Source organism: Pangasianodon hypophthalmus, chromosome 9 (assembly GCF_027358585.1).
Source record: "Pangasianodon hypophthalmus isolate fPanHyp1 chromosome 9, fPanHyp1.pri, whole genome shotgun sequence".
NCBI lineage: Eukaryota > Metazoa > Chordata > Actinopteri > Siluriformes > Pangasiidae > Pangasianodon > Pangasianodon hypophthalmus.
Window position 1 is genome coordinate 24,185,617 of NC_069718.1, and position 20,765 is coordinate 24,206,381.

At 39.9% G+C, this 20,765-nt stretch overlaps 1 protein-coding gene across 12 annotated transcripts in view; it reads right to left on the bottom strand.

Annotated features, from left to right (window-relative positions):
- The window catches only part of LOC113529806 (AP-3 complex subunit beta-2), a 47,658-nt gene that overhangs the window by 24,685 nt on the left and 2,208 nt on the right, over window positions 1-20,765 (bottom strand). For 6 of the 12 annotated variants that reach the window (XM_026919298.3, XM_026919295.3, XM_053236712.1 and 3 more), the window contains exon 2: window positions 1,359-1,434. In XM_026919298.3, coding sequence (XP_026775099.1) covers window positions 1,359-1,434 — 76 coding nt within the window. Of the gene's footprint in view, window positions 1-1,358; window positions 1,435-11,843; window positions 12,609-20,765 lie in introns of those variants that run through there. The other 6 variants (XM_026919288.3, XM_026919286.3, XM_026919287.3 and 3 more) reach the window with 3 other exon arrangements.

Genomic DNA, 20,765 nt, shown 5'->3' on the forward strand with positions numbered 1-20,765 from the left:
ATACAGCCCTCTCTACGCTACAGCGACAGCAGCTCAGAGCCTAAACTTTTATAACCACAATTTTTATAAAAGCACCACACAGTAGAGAAATAAACCATAAACTTCGCAAATAAGCATAAACTTCGACTGCTTTGGGTACGAGTTCAGAGGTGCATGGTATGTCTTCCAGTAGTTTCTGAAAAATTAGTGGTCTGTAGTGGTCAGTAATGGTCTGAAAAAATGGATGGTGTGAGAAAACTTTTGGTTTTTATTATTTTTTTTGTATCATCAACAACAGGAAGTCTATATCACTGAAAGAAAATGAAGAATTGAACAATTAATATGCAAAATTACTATTTCTACCACTCCTATCGTCTGGGTTCATAGTATTCCCGAGTTGTAATTACGACACAGTAGTGGCGTTCAAGTGTGCTCGCCTCATAATTACGATATCACTGACAGGACTTAGAGGCAGAATAAAGTACCTTAAGTCTTCTTACGATGTGCATTTTTAAATCCACTCTTTCACTTAAAAGCTAAACTTATACTGATACGAAAAGGCTAAAATGAGCTCTGCATTTGCCTGGTCTCAGTGAGCTGTGTGTCTGTGTCTTCTGTCCCTGTGCTATATGAGGTTTAATGGGTTTAGTCTGTTATAGAACATCCAGCGGGCTTGATTAAGCGAATCTGTATGGAGCTACTGGCTGGAGGTTCGCTTGACTCACTGTTTGAACACTAAAGCCATAAAGCACATGCTGTCAACAATGCCTCAGTGAGCATAATGGCCCTGCCTAGTGCAATAAATAATAAACAGAGACCAAGATTTCTGTGTGTAAGATTTTCTGTAGAACAAATCAGACCACAGAAAGGGACCTGTTGTACAATGAAAATCAGGTCAATATGAATATCTTATTAGGCTAAACTACCAGATAATGAGCATGCAAATGTATCTGGAGCACAGAAAGAATAAGGCAAGTCTGTGAACGCTTGACACTAAGAATTCTCCCTGATTACAACAGAGAGAGACAAGGAGATCTGGGTAAAATTAATGCTTGAGCACATGTAACTGCTCATAGCATGCAATCTTCTCTCGAGGTTGAATTCATCATGTGACATGCGCAACAAATGTATAGCAATAATGTAAAAGAACCATTGTGATTAAATTTGAGTGCTCCTTGGGAGAGTCATTTAGCTGATAAATAAGACGACAATAAACTGAATCACAGCAGTAATGAATTATAGCATATCCTACAGCCAAAAAGCAATACAACTGACACTAAATTGAAAAAAGAAAGATGTATGCTGCCACTTCTGGAGATGCACTTTCAGATTTATTTTACCAAGTGGACTAAAAGGTTCCAGCAAATAGTAATACTCACTGCAACGATCCTTTTCATAGCCTCCAGCTTTAGAGAGTCCTTGTTGCTGTCCAACATCTCCTTCAAATCATCGTGCCTGAAAAATAAAAAGCAAAACACCATCAATGTACATATATCGTATCCACTCGGAGATGTTAAGCCATTTCAGGGCCTTTCCAGCCCATTGTCAGACTTCAACCAATTTCTCTGTCCTCATTTTGGGGAAACCTGTTGCTTTTAGTGATGACTATAGAAGAACAACGTGTAACTGAATATATTAACACAATCAGTGCTTTCATTTTCACTGAGCAAGCCTGAATATGCAGCAGAAGGTGTTCTGAAGAGCCTGAACAGACAAGGTTGTGACAGAATTATTATTTCACAGCCCAAAATCAGAAAAACAGTCATACACACCAATTTATCTCTTACCAATTGCTCTCATCACTTTCTCTCATGCACTATGCGTGTGTGTAAAAGTAGGTTTTTGGATGATGATGGTGATAACATTCAGTAAGGAAGTCATTCAGAATGGGATGCAAAAAGGCAGAAGCTGCTCTTTGCTGAAGTGATTAGTTCAGTCTCGGAGAATGAATAGAGAAATAAACGTGATTGATTTTGTGCGCGCCGAAGCGTGAAACCTCAGACCATAATGAAGGATAAAGATCTTCTTATGACAAGCAGCCATGGTTAGATACTCATGAGAGCTATTGAGGAGATGGAAAGAGCTGTCAATAAAAAAGAAAATAAAAATGCTCTTCAATCACCAAAATAGACACCATTCAAGTGAGACATTCAAGATCACATTCATGCAAACAAGTGAGAAAAATGGACTTTTGTTATCTGGTTTTTTCACAGAAAAGTGTTTGTGAGAGGAATCTGTGAATGACCAGTCATTAGTTCAGTGCTAGTGTACAAGTATACATTCACAAAACCTTTCTAAACATATAGATGGGTGACATGTGAAAGGGAAAAACTGGCCCTGTTTTGCTGTGAAGCGATACTGCAAATCAGTTAAGTTACTCTGACTGATCATCTTTATCCTATAATGAAACGTTTCTGGCATAACAGGTGTGGTCTCTTCCAGGATGACTCCGCCCCCATCCACAGGACACGAGTGCTCACTGAATGGTTTGATGAGGATGAAAATGGTATAAATTATATGCTATGATGTTCACAGTCAGCAGATCTCACCCCAATTGAACACCTGAGATTTCTGACTGAGGTGTTTATGGTGGTCATGTCTCTAATACAGTTCCAGAGCAAAAGCATACTTATGATGTCCCAGCACCTGTTGTTGTTTTTTTTTCCTTTAATGTGTCACCCACCTACATTTAGCAAAGAAACAGTGAACACGGTTTAACATGTGGTAATGGTCAAATATGTAGTAACAGAAAAAGCAGACAAAAAGACCTAAAAACATAATCATTTTCTTTGTGGTCAGTGATTAACAGTCAGACCCAGTATGGTTCATGACTTTCTCCAATCAAAGTATGTCTCTCTCTCTCTCTGTCCTTTTCTTTGTACAAAGTATGTGAGAGGAAAGAGAAAGAGAGACACGGCCACCTGAAACACAAAGAAAGATCATGAAGATCTGTCACTCATCACTGATATTAAAATCACTGCCATGCATTAGAGCCGATGAAGCCTGTTGGATGAGTGTAAAAACGTTCAGTCACGAAGATCTGGAGAAGTAAAAACCTCATATGCTTTGTTCATGTGCATGTGTAACCCTTTATCTCTAGTCACCATTGCTTCAAACCTCCATTTTTTTTAAAAAGTCTAAAAAAAAACTCAATGTTTTTTAAATGAATCGAATAAAAGCTTCATAAAAGTGGTCTGTCATTACAAACTGAAGACACAATTTGGATTTTTCAGATCATTTCATTATACTTATATGAATAGCAGAAAGCTCCCTAAGTGAATGTTTGCCACATGGATGCCAAATATAACATAAAAACACAAAACATAAAAACTGAAACTAGCTGTGTATATACACTTGGCACAGCAGATGCAATCAAGGCCACAGCATATCAGAGCTTCCTTGAGAATTTTGTCACACCAAAGCTATGGTAACTCTAGTTGGACCATTCTAATAACTGCTTTCTGAGAAAAGTTTCTATAGCAACCAAATCCGATTCATTGCATTAGCAACAGGCAGGTGATGAATGGAGCCATTAACCCTCGACTTTTCAAAACTCCAAGACAAAAAAACAAACAAAAAAAACAAACAGTGGGCTTTATAAGAAAGAAAGTGAATTAATTTCTTAATGCCAGAGGTCTCAAAACTAGAACTGTCCTCAGTAGGTTACCTAAATACTAGGAAGTAGCCTACTGCTATCTGCTACTTCCTGTTTTACCTATGTAAGTTGTCTGTTTATCTGGGGTTTATCATTTCAAAAGATACCAATCAAGACATACAATATGATGTTGATTTTTCAGCATAGGAATCTTGAATTGGGACTGCAGGGTCTTTGCAGTATGCTGAAGGTGAAAATAACTTTCTTTCATCACCATATTGGATTCACAACAATTTCACGCAACAGACAAAGCATTCGCCTTACTGTGCAGAGAGCTCAAAGTCCAGCAACTATCATATGCACTATATGGCCAAAGGTTTGCGGACATCTGACCATAACATTCATATAGCATGTGGTTGTTGGCAAAACATGTCTTCATGTGATAATGACAATTTGCACAGGGGCATTGTCATGCTGGAACAGGTTTGTGCCCCTTAGCTGCAGTGAAGGGAAATGGAAATGTTAAAGCCTACAAAGACATTCTATACATATGATGACATATGGTGTGATGGTCAGGTGTCCGCAAACTTTTGGTGATATAGTGTATATCATCTTGTATATTATATCAAAACTATTTTAGATTTTAGATTGTTACCAACTCTTGGCTTTCCTCAAGCCAGCTTCAAGACGTATCCACATATGCTGAGGCCTTGTGGGCTGCTTTTCTCAACTACTAGATGTTGTTGGGCATTAAAACTTTAATTATAATTTAAATTTTGTTTAGGAATAAAATGGTTCTGTGGTTAAACAGGTTTTCTGTTACAAAGCTTAAAAGATGACTGAGAAGTTGGATGGGGAGGGGGTTAAGGATGTACAGTGGGGATTGGGCATCCGATTTGTATTTCGAGGAAAAAATTCACGTTCTGTTCAGTGTGTTCTCCTGAACTGATGTGTAACTGAAACCTTATCTAACTACAGTAGCTGAACTAATGTTAGTGACTTGGTACAGTAAAAGAGTAATTACACGCTTTGTTGTTATGGAAAAGTCACATTACATCCTGCTCCTTGCACACACACATTTGGATTGGATTAGCCAGAGCAACAGGACAGATGTTAGCATTTCATTCATTTCAGCTGATTTATGCTTGTTGGTGCTGGTCAATGATCACAGCTAGCAAAGACACTGCAGGTAAAGCTGGCTTTTCTGGTGCAACTAGCAACCGGCAGATGATGGTTTTTTTTTTTTTTTTGGCAGCGAAAGACTGAGCATTTGCCGTCTCACAGCTACCGGGTCCTGGCTTCGATCCTGAACTACAGGTTTCTGTGCTTTGTCTGAGTGGGTTTCTTCTGGTTTCCTCCCACCTCCAAAAACACACTGGCAGGTGAATTGGCTATGCTAACCTGCCCCTAGGTGGGAATGAGTGTGTGAATGTGTGTGTGTTCATGGACTGGCATCCTATCCAGGGTGTATTTCTGCCTCACGCCCAGTGTTCCTGGGATATGCTCCGGATACACCACAACCCTGACCAGGATAAAGCATTTACAGAAGATGAATGAATTAAGGAATAAATAAATATACACAAACTGCCAATGATCAGAGGGACAGACACACAACCTGTTGGTTTATTTCTTAACAGCTGTAGTTTTCTATAGAGCATGTGAGAAGGCATCCATTGTTGTGCACAGAGGGGATCCAGGATGAAGCACACTCTGCCCAGACTTATAACTCTCATGAGAGATCAGAAAATCTGCTCTGAACACGTCTGATTTGACTAATCGACTAAATAACAAGCCCCTGTTGAGATGAGCTGTTAGGGCATGGAAAAGAACCGAGTGCAGGATTGACACACACTGCCCTACAGCAGCAACGCTCGATCCTCACATGTATTCTCCACACGCTTCACTATCATAATGGAGGAAATGGCTTACACCGTTGTTTACACCGGTATCAGATTATTGGTGAGGTGAGGGAACTCCATGACTGATCATCATAAGAGCCCAGGCTTCATTTTCATTCTGTCTATCCTAATTACACTTCAGCTCCTCCTCTGAGCAACTGTGCAGCATCACGGAAAAAGGAATGAAAATATTTTAAATATGACCTAGTTATTTTACCACAGTGCAGCAAGATTGAGAGAGAGAGAGAGAGAGAGAGAGAGAAATTCACAGGAACCATTAGGATAATAAATTTAACTAATTCGTAATGTATATTACACCCCAGCACCCTAGTACGTTTTTTACAATAAAGTACAAGAGTAAGGATTAGAATATATTAAAAGCACTCCTTAGCTGTCCATATCATATGTTTGTCCCATTTTAGAGTCTAATTACCAGAAGTTTCACGCTGTGACATCACACTAAAATGAGTACTGAGAACTTTCCAGCCACGCCAGTCCATCAGTCATCTAAAGCCTGAGCATTAATAGGTTATGAACTGGTAGAGATAAGAGGATAAGCTAATTAAAACCATTTCCCCCCTGACACTGTCACGCCGTCATTGTCCGCAAACGCCTGCGTTAAATCACGACACGCTTCGCTTTCGCACAGCTGTTGTTTCCACAGCAACACAGAAAGCAATAAGGTGAAGTGAATAAATTCGTTGGCTTTTCACAGCTGTGAAGTGTTAGGCAGGCAGATGATGAGGAGGGACCAGGCACAACATGCTCTCTCTGTCGCGTTCTGTCTCACTCTGACATGGTTTAATATACAGCATTCCTCAGGTGGCAGGCAGCACAGGTCAGAGGCTCGTCCTCATCCAGAACAAGAATAATAAACAAATCAAACAGAATGTGCAGTCCTCCAAAGACCTTCAGTAATACACCACAGCGTGGCTGAATTCACGAGTCTGATTGGTCAGAATGTGCACATTATTTTCGTATAACAGCATGGCTCGGGCAGTTCCAGCTGTTAATATTAATGCGCTCATTCTAATAAGTTATTGTTTCTATAGTAACAGCACATACGCAGGGGCATGTACGGTGGAAGTGCCACGTAATCTAAGACCAAAAATAAATGGATTAAAAAAAACGTGTTAAACCGTGTAATTGTTAATGTGGTGAAGTTTTTTGTTAGGAGATGTTTATTTAGCATTTATAGAATGAGTCTTGGGGGTCAGCTGGTAACAGTTATGGCGCTTTTCAAAGTTTCCCAGCGCAGGAAATAATAATAATAATAATAATATAATTTATTTTATATAACACCTTTAAAAGTAGCTTCTCAAAGCACTTTACATAAAAAACACAATCATGTATCATAAAAAATCATAAAAAATCATAAAAATCATAAAAAATAAGCATAAGCAATTCAACAGTCAAGTAAAAACTAACCTAAAAAAAGTATGTTTTAAGATAAGATTTAAAAAAAAGTCTTCAAGACAGAGTACTTTATGCTTTACAGTTTCACAGCAAATGGCAAGCTGTGTTTTTTTTTTTTTTGAGAGAGAGAATGATTATTCTATAACGTAAGTGATAACAGGAACTGACTTGTCTCTCGGATGTACCACGACATTAAATCTAACTGTAAATCATTAAAATGCACAATGTGTAGTTCATTAATTAATGAATTTTAATTAAACATTAATTAATTTATTAATTATTATTACTAAATGAAACAGTGTAATCATTGTGGTATAAGTGGAATAACACATGCCAGAGCGTGCGATTATACGAACATAATCCAGAACATGGATGTTTTTCTTTCCTTACAAGAAATACATGGTGTCCCAAAAGTCTCCAACATAGTGGATGTCCGCTTCTCGGTTGGTCCGCAACACTTCCAGTCTTTTTGAATTTGTTAATAAGTTTGGAAACAATGTCGTGTGTGATGCGCTCGCCATGTTTCCTGTTAAAGTCATCGCAACCTTGTGACATCTTCCCGATCCAGCCATGAGAATGATTTCAATACATTCTTCTTTTGTCAAAGACATTCTTAAAGGCTATCTGAAAAAAAATATATATATATATATATAATATAAACTAAGTACGAAAAAATATGGAAGATATTTTGCTAAAAAGTTTTAATTTCCCCTAGACATTTAGAACATCCTGTGTATTATATAAATATAAAATCTGAGTAATGTCTCGCAGTGCTTTGGATTCGTGAGGAAGGAAAGTGTCTAATGTGGCTGAGATCTTTGTGTGAGAAGGTAAGTGCTTGTTTGCAAGTAAGGTGTGTGTGTGTGTGTGTGTGTGTGAGAGAGAGAGAGAGATTCTGTTCAGCTGGGGTCGTTGTTTCAGCCATGACTCCATGCTTCACTGAGCACTTCTGGCTTCTACCTTAGAATAAGGTGTGTGTGTGTGTGAGCCATGTCGTGACGAGGGAACAATTGAAAGCTTCACTGTGAGGAGCCAGCAGTTATGAGCTGCTGCACTCTGTCAGCTTTGCTCACCACACACACAACACACACACACACACGATGATTTTTGACAGAGTAAGAGATGCTAGTCTAAGACAAAGTGATGGGATCCTCTTAATTCCAGTTTATTTCAGTGGTAAACAGAGGAGATCCCCAAAATTGATTTTAAATGTACTTGACAGTGTTGCGTTTCTCAGAACACTTCAGACTAAAATACGGCAGAGACTATGAGCTTTCACTAGAAATGTGTTAGAAGTGACTGACCAAAGCCAGGTATTTTACTTTCCTCCCTAATAACGATCCGGAAAATACAGTCAAGTGCTGTTCTGAGTAACAAGGAATACCATTTATAACATTTTAAATTTAGAAATCAAGAACTAGAGTCAAGAATTTAGATCAGCAACAGCATCCTCTAACTAAGATTTCAATTATTCACTTGGTATTTACATGTATGTAATGCTGTGTTTATGAAAACCTGGAAAACTTCAGCACCTCAGAAGAGTCATGCAGAGAAAATGGGCATAAAATTCGCATTAACCCTGTGGAATCATGTCACATGATTTTCTCGCAAGTAACTGAAAAGGTGTTAGAAACAAAGAGAGGAAAAAGTGGAAGTTGAGCTTTCATATGGTATCATGTTTACGTCTGTAAACAAAGCGGAAATGGAGATATCTTGTTTTGAAAAACGTAAAATAATTATTTAGCTACTTCCTGTTACTTTACGAAATAACAATGCTTCTGTTGCTCTAGCACTTGTTTAACTTCTGTGCTTTTAAAATGCTTACGAAAAGTAGATTTGTTAGTGCTTCATTTATTTTAAACATGAGTGTAGGCTGTAGGCTACGGTAAAAGGTCCTGTATGATGGGTTAGGGTTAGTGTTGGGTTAGTGTTGGTTTAGTGTTGGGTTAGGGTTAGGCCATGTGGAAATAATGTCACATTATTGCAGCTCGGAGAATGACTCTGTCTTTCCGATTGGGAATTGTGAGCTGGACAGCCGTTCAAGTGGATTTTTTCTACTCAAATGTCAGAGGTAAATGTTCCAAGTGAATTCAAGTCACCTTCTGATTCAAACCTGACAAAACCAACAAAATGGGCCAAATCTATTGACACCAGTGTTTTTAAGCGGACGGCAAAATTACACAGAGATCTCCACACACGCAGTCATAGCTATTAAGAAAGAAAAGCTTTCCAAGGCAAAAGCTTATTCATTGCACTGCATCCCAGCTAAAAAGTGTCCAGAAAATGAGAGCTTGGGGAAAAAACAGAACAACATGAAAAAGGGAGAAGAATAAAAAGATGATATCGTAGTGTTGTGACAGAATAGGAGAGAGAGAGAGAGGGACAGCTCTGAATCAGATGCGCTGTGGATTAAAAACTAGAAAGACGATCTTCTCTTTTCTTTTGCAGACAGTGAGGTTGATAAGGAAACGCAAGTCTCAAATTTATTGAGCTGCTCTCTGTTCATCGGTTCACCTGCTTCCTGGTCCAGTGTAATTAGATCGATGCATAATTCAATGCTCCACGACGTCACACACTCGCGCACACAACAGACACACGGCCTGCAGAGTCAGATTACTGATAATAACACTTTCCTGAATTCTTTAGTCACTGTGTGGTCTGTCACTCGTCAGAGTTACCGCGTGCTCTCACCCTTCGGCGATGATCTTTAGGATCCAAATGGAGGAAAAAACAGAGAATTTAATCTCTAATGACAGAATGCTCGTTTCTAATGAGTGTTATAAACGCAGGCTGTCTGTACACTACGCTGATACAACAGCCTGAGCTCGTTCTTTGGCTCTCCACAGAGTACGGGAACTTCTTTGATATCAGAGAATCCAAGCTTGATTAATCCACTCCATCTTTTTTTTTTTTTTTCCTCTGGTCCATTTTCATTAGCATTACTACCATGTGTTGATGATTTCTCTCTCTCTCGCTACCATGGGTGTTGTGAATTCAAACTGACACAATTTAAAACCCAGAAAACTTGATACACCATAAAGAAAATATACTTCATTTTTTATAAAAGACAGCATAATGATGAATGAGAATGTTTGCTGGAACAAGGGGATTTATTCAAGAGGCAGAGACTTGAACTCATGTGTGATATTACAAAGCTACAAAAACAAAAATTTCTTTTAGACTTTTCTGTAAAATACAGAAGAAAGAGAGAGTGGCTGTGAGGGAAGAGAGAGTGGCTGTGGTAAAAACTAGTGAAGCGTTGTGCAGCGCTTGTTAGCCAAAAACAGATCGTTGTTTGGTTTAATTCTGGTCCGCAATGCTATGTTCTGTGCATTTGTAAACCTTTATGTATGATAAAGTCATAAAGTTTACAGTAGTGGATTACAGTCATAGAAATTTTTTTAAAAAATGGAGAAATGCTCATTGCTCATTGCAAAAAATGACTTCTTGGCAAGTATATCTTGAATATAGTCAAATTTATCTAGTATTTCCTATTAAGTTTATAATAAACTAAATATATGATTATTATTTTACTACAGACACTTTTTTTTTACTAATTTCAAGCTTATGGCAGATCATTTTTCTAAAGTCAGTGGTGAGGTAACTGTCCGATCTTACGCCATGACTGTGAAACCACTCACTACACAGGTATAAGCCAAGAAACTTGCAAAAATGCACACACACACATCTTTGCTGAAGCCTTCTCTTACTCCTGACTTACAATTCCTCTGGCCTTAGCATCACACTAAATCACCTCTGAGGTGCTGCTTCAGGAATAGTGATGGGCATGAACTAACTGAGTACTGGTTATGTAAACACATAGCCAGTGGGTGAAACACTATTGCATGGTGCTGTTATTTGTCTACCTCATGACAGTGAGTTTGTTAGCCTAGAGCTGGTGGCGCAGGTAAGGGATGAAATGGAAGATACCAAAAAATAAATATTTAAAAGACTACATCAGCCAAACTAAAGCAATTTGCATAGGAGCTCCGCATTTGAACAAAGCTGAAAAGTACTCCAAAAGACACCAAAAGAGCTGTCCTTTTTTCTTCCCATAATAAAAACGGCACATGAGCCAATCACCATCTGCGCAGGTCTTTTGAATGCTTCGATATTAACTGACACTCTCTGTAAGCTCCACGCCCTTCCCCCATTTCACACTAGTAATGTTTTGGCCCGGGCGTGAATGACGTGCTGTTGAAAACGCGTCCTCGTTTTCTGTTAAGGTAAAATGAAAATGTTTGGAGTTCACTGAAAAATGGTGCAAGTTCTCAAAAAACTGGGCCGCATGGGGAAAAAGTTTGGATACATCTGGCCTGGAGTAACGTCTGAAAGCGACCCAAGCCAAGTGAAGCCTAGTGTGCCAAAACTTTATCAGAAAACAATACGAGTTGCTCTTTCTCCACTTAGGAATTTAATATTTATTCAAATGTATGCGTGCCTGCCACCTGAACACACTACAAATGCCTTTATGGTTATACCCTATGTAGTAAGCATATAAAGTGACGAGAAAGCCATTTGGGATTTGGCACTTAAATAGGAATATCAATTCCTGCGTGAAGACGGGCTGAAGAAAGTATCCTGGCTCATGCATAAGTGTCAGTGAAGAAACGATTACAGTAAATAAATACACAGTTTGATCAAAAAGCAATTATTTTTACCTTCCATGGTCTATGTAAGATGAAGGTGTATATACAGTATATAGAGTGCAGTATAAAGTTATGCACTCATTAATATTCAAATGCATTCAAAGATGGCGTGTTGTTAAGTGAAGCAAAACTATTTCATGGATGCTTTTATTTTAGTCTTTATACATTGCTGAACTACTCACTGTCTCTAAATGCTTGACTGTACAATCACTCAAGATCTCCAACTCTAGTTAATCGCAGTAGTGTGTAGGACCTGTTTTGCGTGTGTGGTCCTGCAATGCTCAGTGCATCTGTGTGTGTCCTTACCGCAGGGGTTGCGTCTGAGCACTGGGGAGCCCTTCCTCCTGAGTGCCTCCCCCCTCTCCTGCCTCTCCTCCTCCTCCTCCTCCTCCTCCGGTTGTGCTGGAGGTACGGAGGTGGCGTAGCTCCTCTGGCTGAACAGCGCTGTACCAGTTCTGTAGCCCGCCGTCTGGGGTGAGCACGGGGCTGCGTGCCTCCTCCTGGCCCTGTGCCACCCCCTGCACCGTCTTCACAATGTTCACAGCATTGGCTGGCAGCTGGAGCAGCTTCTGCATCGGGGTCATCTTCATGGTGCTGTAGCCTTTTGGAGTTTGCTTTTACACCTGATTTGCTTTCACACCTTCAAGCTGGTCTTGGGACTCAAATGAGCAGCAGCAAGAATCACCCAAGGCGGTATACACACCTCAACAGTTGCTCAGAGTGCCACCTGTAGGATCTGTGAACGTGGCAGTTGAAGACAGCAACTCACCGACTCAGGAAAATCCTCAGTGACCTGTCCAGTGTTCAGCTTTCCTCTGTATCCTGATGCAAGGTTGTTGGAGTGAGGTATTTCTGTAGACAAATGTCAACTCCCAACCCTCCAGAGTGAAAGGCAGGGGGATGCTGCTGCTGCTGTGCTCAATCTAGCCTCTGCCTCACATGCCAGTAAAGGATCTCCCTGCTTAGTGCGGACCTCTGGAGGAGAGGTACGGCGCTGTGTCGTGAGTCTCTCCTGGGAGAAAAGCTATGCTCCGTCTGCTCGGAGGCAACTGCATGTGAGCGCAGCCTAGAGATCTCACAGGTCTGCTCTGCCCCCTCCGCCCCAGCCACGTTAGCACACCCCTCCCTTCCACTCTCCTCTTACAACACTATCACACTGTATCTGTTTCTCCCTCTCTCCTTCTCTCTCTCTCTCTCTCTCTCTCTCTCATCACCAACATATTTCCCCTTGCTTCTCTCATTCATTCACCTCTATTTTTTCTTCTCTATATATACACTCACATCACACTCTCTTTCTATCCATGTCGCTCTCTCTTTCTTTCTCTCTCCCCCTCCCTTCGTCATACTCGCACTGACATGACTCAGCTTTAGAGCAGCCCTGTTCAGAATCATTTGCCCGATGGCTTCGTGTTTTATTAAGAAACACTAACAGAGCGGTTTAACAGCAAGAAAACAGCACTGTTCAATATTTGCACAAATGAAGGATTGGTTCCTGATACAAAAAAGCAACTTGCACACACTCACACACACACACACACACAAATCTCTCAGTGAACAGAGTATACATCATCCTGTACTGCATACTGAACTGTAGGTGGCACCAAATAAACTAAAAAATAAAAAAGGCAAAGAACGTCCTCAGCAGCTGACACTGCTCTAATATCACAGTGTACTCTGCATCCTTACTACTGCACTCTCTTCTTTAAATACATTTTTGCTCCATGTTATACCAGACCCCTTTTACAAGCACTACGGTTTGCACTGCGCGTGCTTGTCGGAAGGCGCATGCGAGCTTTTCCACAGATAGGTGTGGAATTCACACAGAGGGCGAGATGAGAGGAACAACAGAACAACGCTGTCATTCGCAGCACATAACACGCAACACCACCCTCCAGAGAGAGGGCACACAGAGACTGGATGGGGGCCATGGTGTGCTCTGTCGCTGCGAGTTATCGGGCCAGCAAGAACCAGCAAAGAGTCTTTTGCTGTTTTAATCAGCCGGGAATATGAATCTCATTTGTTGATTGCAGATGGAAATACAGTGCAGTTAGTCCAGCCAGGCTTAAAAGGGTGTGTTGCTAAGGCAACAGCATCGGAGGATTTCTCCTTCTCCATGTTTGCTTTGGAACCAGTAAAACAGCCATATCTCTTCACACGCACACACACACACAGATATATGTAAACACAACAATGGGATGCCAATATAAAACTTCAATTAATCAGCAGAGGAACATCTCTCATTAAAGGCAATATTGACATCCAAACAACACCAGCAGAAGCAAACGAAATGTTTTTCCCCCTTTTGCATGTGACACCTACTGTAAAATGCTGACATCTGTATCTATATCTACACTTTAAACTGATATTTCTTCCTGGGAGAACACACAATAAATATGTGTTCGTACTGCAGGTATTGCCACAAATATCAGCTGAATACACAAGGATAGATTTACAGTTCCTCAAGAACCTTTTTCTAGTACAACTAAACTTTACTGCTGATTGGAAAACAAATAAAAGCCAGACATTTAACCATATAGTGGTGGACAAATCACTATCCTGTGCGCCAGGGACAGGCACATGTCACGTATGTGTCCAGGCTATCAGTTTGTCATTTATAAATTGTCCATCAGACAATAAGACAATATGCTAATACAGTGGTCAAAAGAGTTTCTTTTCTCTTGTTCAACAACCAGAGAAAGCAAAAAAAAAAACCTCACTTGCCATTTTTATAAAAGAAAATCTTTCATTTGGGATGTGTGTTTAAATATAATGTGCTTCATTGCACCTCTAGTAGTGTAAGTGTTTCTGAATTCTGCTGCCTGCTGCGCTACACACTGCTGTTGACCACAATTTTTAGCATAGTTAAACAAGGACTAGGCAAACACTGTGGAGCTTTCACTTGCCCTGGGACTAAGCTAATAAAGTTAATGATTTGTCCACCCCGCCCATATAACTACTCGACTACTTTACGTAGGAAAAATTCAAACAAATTCAAAGAACTTATGAGTTCTGTATTGCCAAGAACAAAACCTGTCTTCTGCCTTTGGTTAAACATGTTTATTTATGCTACAGGTTCAAGTAATTATTGTAATGACTTATAATTCATGCTACAGTTGCTAATGTTCATGCTGTTGCTGATTTCACTTCTTCTTGAGCAGGTAAGGTAGCTAACAAGCTACTTTAGCTAAACTAAAGTAAAGCAATACACATTTGCCTATTTATTTAATTGCAATTGATCTCAATTCCCGTGAACAAGAAACGTTTATGCGATTTTAATGGAATTTTACACCAAATCCTTTTTAAAATGAGGTTTTTTTTTCCTGAGGTTGATGTAGCTAGATACAGAAACATTTGCTAGGAAGGCAAAAGGCTCAGACACTATAAAGTCCAAATTGAGGGAGCCATTAAGATCCTAGATCCCGTGGAATGCTAATTATGTATATAACCGTGGTTCTGTGAACACCGGATTAAATACTGTTTGTCTTACGGCCATCGTTTCCTTGGAAACTTCTCGCTGAGTGCCTACCAGATTGGCACTGATTCCAAATGACAAGAAATCTAACATATTATGTTATGTTCTAACATATTAATTCACCCTGCCTAACCCCAGGGGTGGTGAAAATCATCTGGATAACATAAGCCACTATGTCATGAGGAACTGACCCACCTTAGGACTACCTGGAAAGTTGTTCACTGCTGACTTTCTGGAGCAACACGTAGAGGGGCATGTCACGGTAGGGGACAGGCTCCTCGTGTTTTTGTTCCGAGGAAGATAAAAAGTTGATCCAATGATCAAATAGTACCATAGGGTGCATACTGGGCATAACAGGGAACACTCAGCAGGTTCTCTCTCATGGAACACTGTGAGATCAATCAATTGATTAACAAAAGTAGGTGATACGACTTTAGACAGAATCCCTGCGTTCAATCACAAAGTCACTCCAGTAGTCATCCAGCCAACACACATGCAAGACGAGCTTAACAACAAGGCATGCAGTGGTCTAAAGGGACTCCAGTACAAGTGTAAGAGCCCACATTTGGTGCCTTGTTCCCTTCAGAAATGTTGTGACAAATTTACATACACCTTTAATGTAGACAGGGACTCCCTGCTGACCGGGAGTCCCTGCTGGAAGGCCAGTACTCTAGGAACCAGGCAGTGATCTGGATCCAGATGATAGAGTGCATAACATTTGTGAAACAGTTTCCTGAGAACATGCACGGCCCATGTACTAGGGACTCTTGCATTCAAGAGTGTCTCCTGGATTGCTGGGTTGCAGTCCTCAACCTGCAGGTGCATGAGCTTGAGGAACTTTCATGCAAGGTGAAAAGTGCCATTGATGTATTTGACAGTCACAATGTCTAACAGACACAACGGACCAACCCTTGACCGTTTCTCAGATCGTTTCTAGATAGTTTCAGCCCTCCGATCCAGTTGGTTGATGTGTTCTGTTCCCACACAGGGGCTCACACACTTCCTGTGCCAGAAACCCAAATCTGGCCCCATGTGTTAATGGAGTCCAGCTAACTATGCAAGCTCAGTGGTGGAGAGCATGGTACAGCATGGGAGGTCCCCTCAACCACGCCAGCAGCACATATTCACAGGTCACGGTCACGGAATGGCATGAGATGTGAATAATTCAGAGTGCATAATAGATGCAGGGCAGAAACAAACAAACAAACCTTGATGCCAAAGGTGTTGATGGGGATGCTTCCATCACCAGCAGAAATACCCTTAAAATATACTTAAAACAGAAAGGAAGCTATTGAAGAAAAAATATTTTAGACATTTGACCTTGCTGTGACCTTGATTCTGTTTGAATCAATTCCCAAATCTAATCAGTTCATTTGCTGGTTGCATTGATAATTCCGTATAAATCTTACAAACATTCAACCACTCGTTCTTGAGATACCGCACTAATGAGAATCTCAGATGGACAGACAGACAAATAGAGGGATGATGGGCGGAGGGACGGATGGACAGATAGACAGACAACCTGGTAACATAATGCCTCCCCCCCTCAGTGAAAAGCAGGAAAAATATCAAGAATTGAAAGAGGAACTAGTGAGAATGTGGCAAATTAAAACCAGCTTCTCTCACTGATGATAAGAGCACTTGTGATTGTGAGGGCTGTGACCCCTAAGCTAAAAGGAGTGAAAAGATCCCAATGACAGAAAAATCAATCTCAGTCCAGAAGAGAATAAAATACTGTGCCCCACCCTCAAACTCCCAGGCTTCTGAAGCCCAAGTGTGATCAATGGATGATATACAACCCATCAGAATTGTGAGACAGACGTTTTTTATATAATGGGGGATTTTGCTGTGTATATTGAACCAATCTCTTCAGGCCAGACCTCTGCTCATCTGAAACACCACTATATGCACCATTAACTTGATATTTAGTGCTCTCTTCTGGCAAAGAAAGGAACTAGCCCTGCTGTCTTAGATGTGAAGAAAATCACCTGCAATAACATATCTTTAATTCTGTGTCACTGAGGCCAGTTTACCAATACACAGTTAGATATCATCAGATAGCATAAAATACGTATGATGTACACTCCCTGTCCACTTTATTAGGAACACCTGTACATTCATGTAGTTATCCAATCAGCCAATTATGTGGCAGCAGCACAATGCAAATATGATGCAGATACAGGTCAAGAGCTTCAGTTAATATTCACATCAAACATCAGAATATGGAAAATGTGTGATCTCTGTGACTTTGATCGTGGCATGGATGTTGGTACTAGATGGTTTGAGTATTTCAGAAACTGCTTATCTCCTGGGAATTTCACACACAACAGTCCCTAGAGTTTACACAGAGACTGTTTAGTTTAAAGAGGTGTTCCTAATAAAGTGGATGGTGAATGTATATTAATTAGCTATACCTTGGAAGTATTGTGAATCATCCAGCACTACTATCGCCACTCCTACAATTCATTTAAAAGTCTTCGGCACATGCAAAGAAATGCTGTAGCAATGATGCCTACAAAAATAATTAATTTCAATGTTTCTACATTTAAAAAAATACTATAAAGAGCAGTAAACAGTAATAAATGAAACAAAGTCAATATCTGTTGGGACAATCCTTAGTAGTCTCAGGTGCAGTGTGTGCAGTTTTATGAGGAAATGAGCTGTAAGTGTTACTGAGCATCTTGCAGAAGCAGCCACAGTTCTTCTGGAAACTTCATAAAATAAAAATCTTTAACAAAGTTTGTACAAAAAAAAAATAGGGTTCCTAAGACTTTTGCACAGTATTGTACCAAAATGGGAGTGACATTCTTGAGAGGTTCTTTAACCAGATACAGACATCCTATCTTAACAGAGCAGAAAATAGATCCAACAAACAACTGACAATAATCCTGAATAAACAGTAAACTGACAATAAACAGGTTTTTTTTTCGATTGCTAACATGCATTGGTCAAAACCGAAATCACATCTTCCACAGTCCATGAACTCTTTTGTCATTCATACTCCACCACCTGCGAAACACTTTACAGTTGCATCACATTTTCAAATGCTAACACACTGCTTTCAAAGCTGGTAAAACCACACTCAAAACAGAATGATGGAAATTTCGTGCATTTCTGCATTAACCATGTTGAAATATATAGAAAATCATAGCAGAATATTTACAATAAAATGAAATAATAATCATTCCAAACACAGTTCATTGCAATTTCAGCTGAAAGGCTACCCAGGTGTCCTGTTTTTAGTCTCTTTACCATCTTTTAGTAAAACGGGGGTGGCTTTGGAAGGATGGATCAAGAAAGACAGGCTGGTGAGGAAAGAAGAGTGGCAGAGAGAGGGAGAATGAATGGAGGACAAAGGAGAGGAAGACCAAGAGTGGTGGTCTCTGATGAGATAAGGGCCATAATTATTGACCATGTTGTAAACCATGGTCTTTCTTTGAGAGAGGTCGGTTTAATGGTGCAACCAAATCTGCAGCGTTTAACGTACAAATCTTTCAGCAAAGCAACAGGTGAGATGTGCGTCCTTCAGTGATAACTGAACTACATATTACAGTATAATAGAGCATGTTTTACATGTACTGACATTTTGAAATATATTGATTGTTTTGTGTTTTAGGATCCAAAGGTTGCCTCCCACAGGGGGGAGAGGCAGAATCTTTTCAGATGCGCAGGAGATTGCCGTTGTTGACATGGTAATTGGCAACAATGCAATAAAACTCTGGGAAATTCGGACAGAGTGCTGGCAGACAATATCACATTTGGGAATGTGAATATGGTCAGCACAACAACAACTGCCAGAGTCCTGGAGAAACATAAAATAAGGATGAAGCAGTTGTACGCTGTATGCTTTGAGAGAAACTGTGAACGTGTGAAAGAACTCTGGTATCAATATGTCCAGGTAAGATGTCTTTTCAATAACCAATCAGGGTACATACACAGCTATGCATAATGCAAAGTACTGTAAAAGTGTCTGTATTTTAGAGAGTAATGGAGATGGAAGCCAGGCGAACTGCACATACATTTATCTTCGTGGATGAAGCTGGATTCAACCTGGCAATAAAAAGCCGTAGGGGAAGAAATGCGATTGGACAGAGAGCAACTGTGGATGTCCCAGGCTAGAGAGGAGCTAACATCAGTATGTGTGCAATGATGGTCCAATGATTGGCACACAAACCACTCACTGCCCCCGACAATACAGAGAGGCTCATTTCTTTTCTGGATGACCTGCATAATCGACTTGTGCCAGTGAAGGAGAGAGGGCGAGGGGCAAGAAACTCCCCTACCTTCATTGCTGTGTGAGATAATGTGGAATTCCACCACTCTTCTGAAGTCACAGACTGGTTATAGAGTCCATAGAGGGGCTTTTCCCTGCGTGGAGGTGCAAGGTTCATGACCACCATCCACATGACCAGATGACTTTACTGGATGCCATGAATGTGGGGTGTGGAAACATTTCTCCTCAAGACTGCCTGGGTTGGATTAGACATTCCAGAGGATACTTTCCAAGATGCATTGCCAGAGAAGACATAAGATGTGATGTTGATGAGAACATGTGGCTGAATGCAGGAGAAAAGGAGGACTTGAACTCTCACAGTACTGTAGAAACAGTATGAGTGATTATACTATACATGTTGTTGATGTTGTTTTTTTTTTACGTAATTATTATTGCAACCCTGGAATTTCAGGAATTTGTTTTTTTTGTTTCAACTTCTTATTTTTCACGGGTAAGTTACTATATGCAAAGATATAGAAAAAATAAAGGATACTGAAGCAAATTGCAGCATTTCTGATTCATTCTTCTTACATATACTTTAATACAGTCAATAAAGTGAAAAGGTATTACTCTTATTCTATAATGAAATACTGATTTATGTGCAAAGTCATTCAAACTTCAAAGATTCAAACATTCACCATTTATGTAATGCTCTTTGTGGTTAGTGTTTTTTAGGTCAGTGTGTTATGAGTATGCTTTCTGAGTGAGAATTGTTGCCAGTGTTACAGTCGATCGAGCTTATTTTGAGACATGTCTACAGTATTTTGGTGTTTTGAGTGAGTTTTGGAGGTGAGATTAACTGTTTGGCCAAGATTCATGTTGGTAATGCAGACTGTATGAGGAGTTTTGAAAAAGTGGCTTCAGTATTGACCGATGCTTGTTAGCAATTAAAAAAAACTGTAATTAAGTCTAACCTCAAATGCAAAGACATTTAAAACAAATCCTTTGACTAGACCCTTGCATTTGCAGGAAAAAAGACATAATAATACTACAGTAACACTCCAGCATCGTGAATGTTTCCAAATGTTTTAGACATTTCTGAAAATTTATGACATCATTTGACCTTCCTTATATTTTTAACAACAATGTCTGGCTTTATCCAATGCACCATTAATTAATAATTAATATAAAGTCATACACATTTAGATTTAATACTGCATACAAGGGAAGCAACCAAATCTGAAGATATTGTTGATATATTGTTGACATACATGTATGGAATGAACAGGTAATGTGTTATAAATAAATACAGATGCAAATCTTTAAAAAAAAATAAATAAAGCTTGCTAGAAGGGTTCGCTTGTCATCTGGTTGAGACTAGAAATGTGCATCAGGACTGAGATGCTGTCTTGTGAGCGTGAGGTTTTTACTGTAATGCGGGTTTGATCGAGCGGTCGGATACGAAGGAGTGCTGTGTGATGCATTTACAGCATCCTTGTCTGGTCTGGTCGGGTCGGGTTCATGGTGGTTTAAATTAGACCAT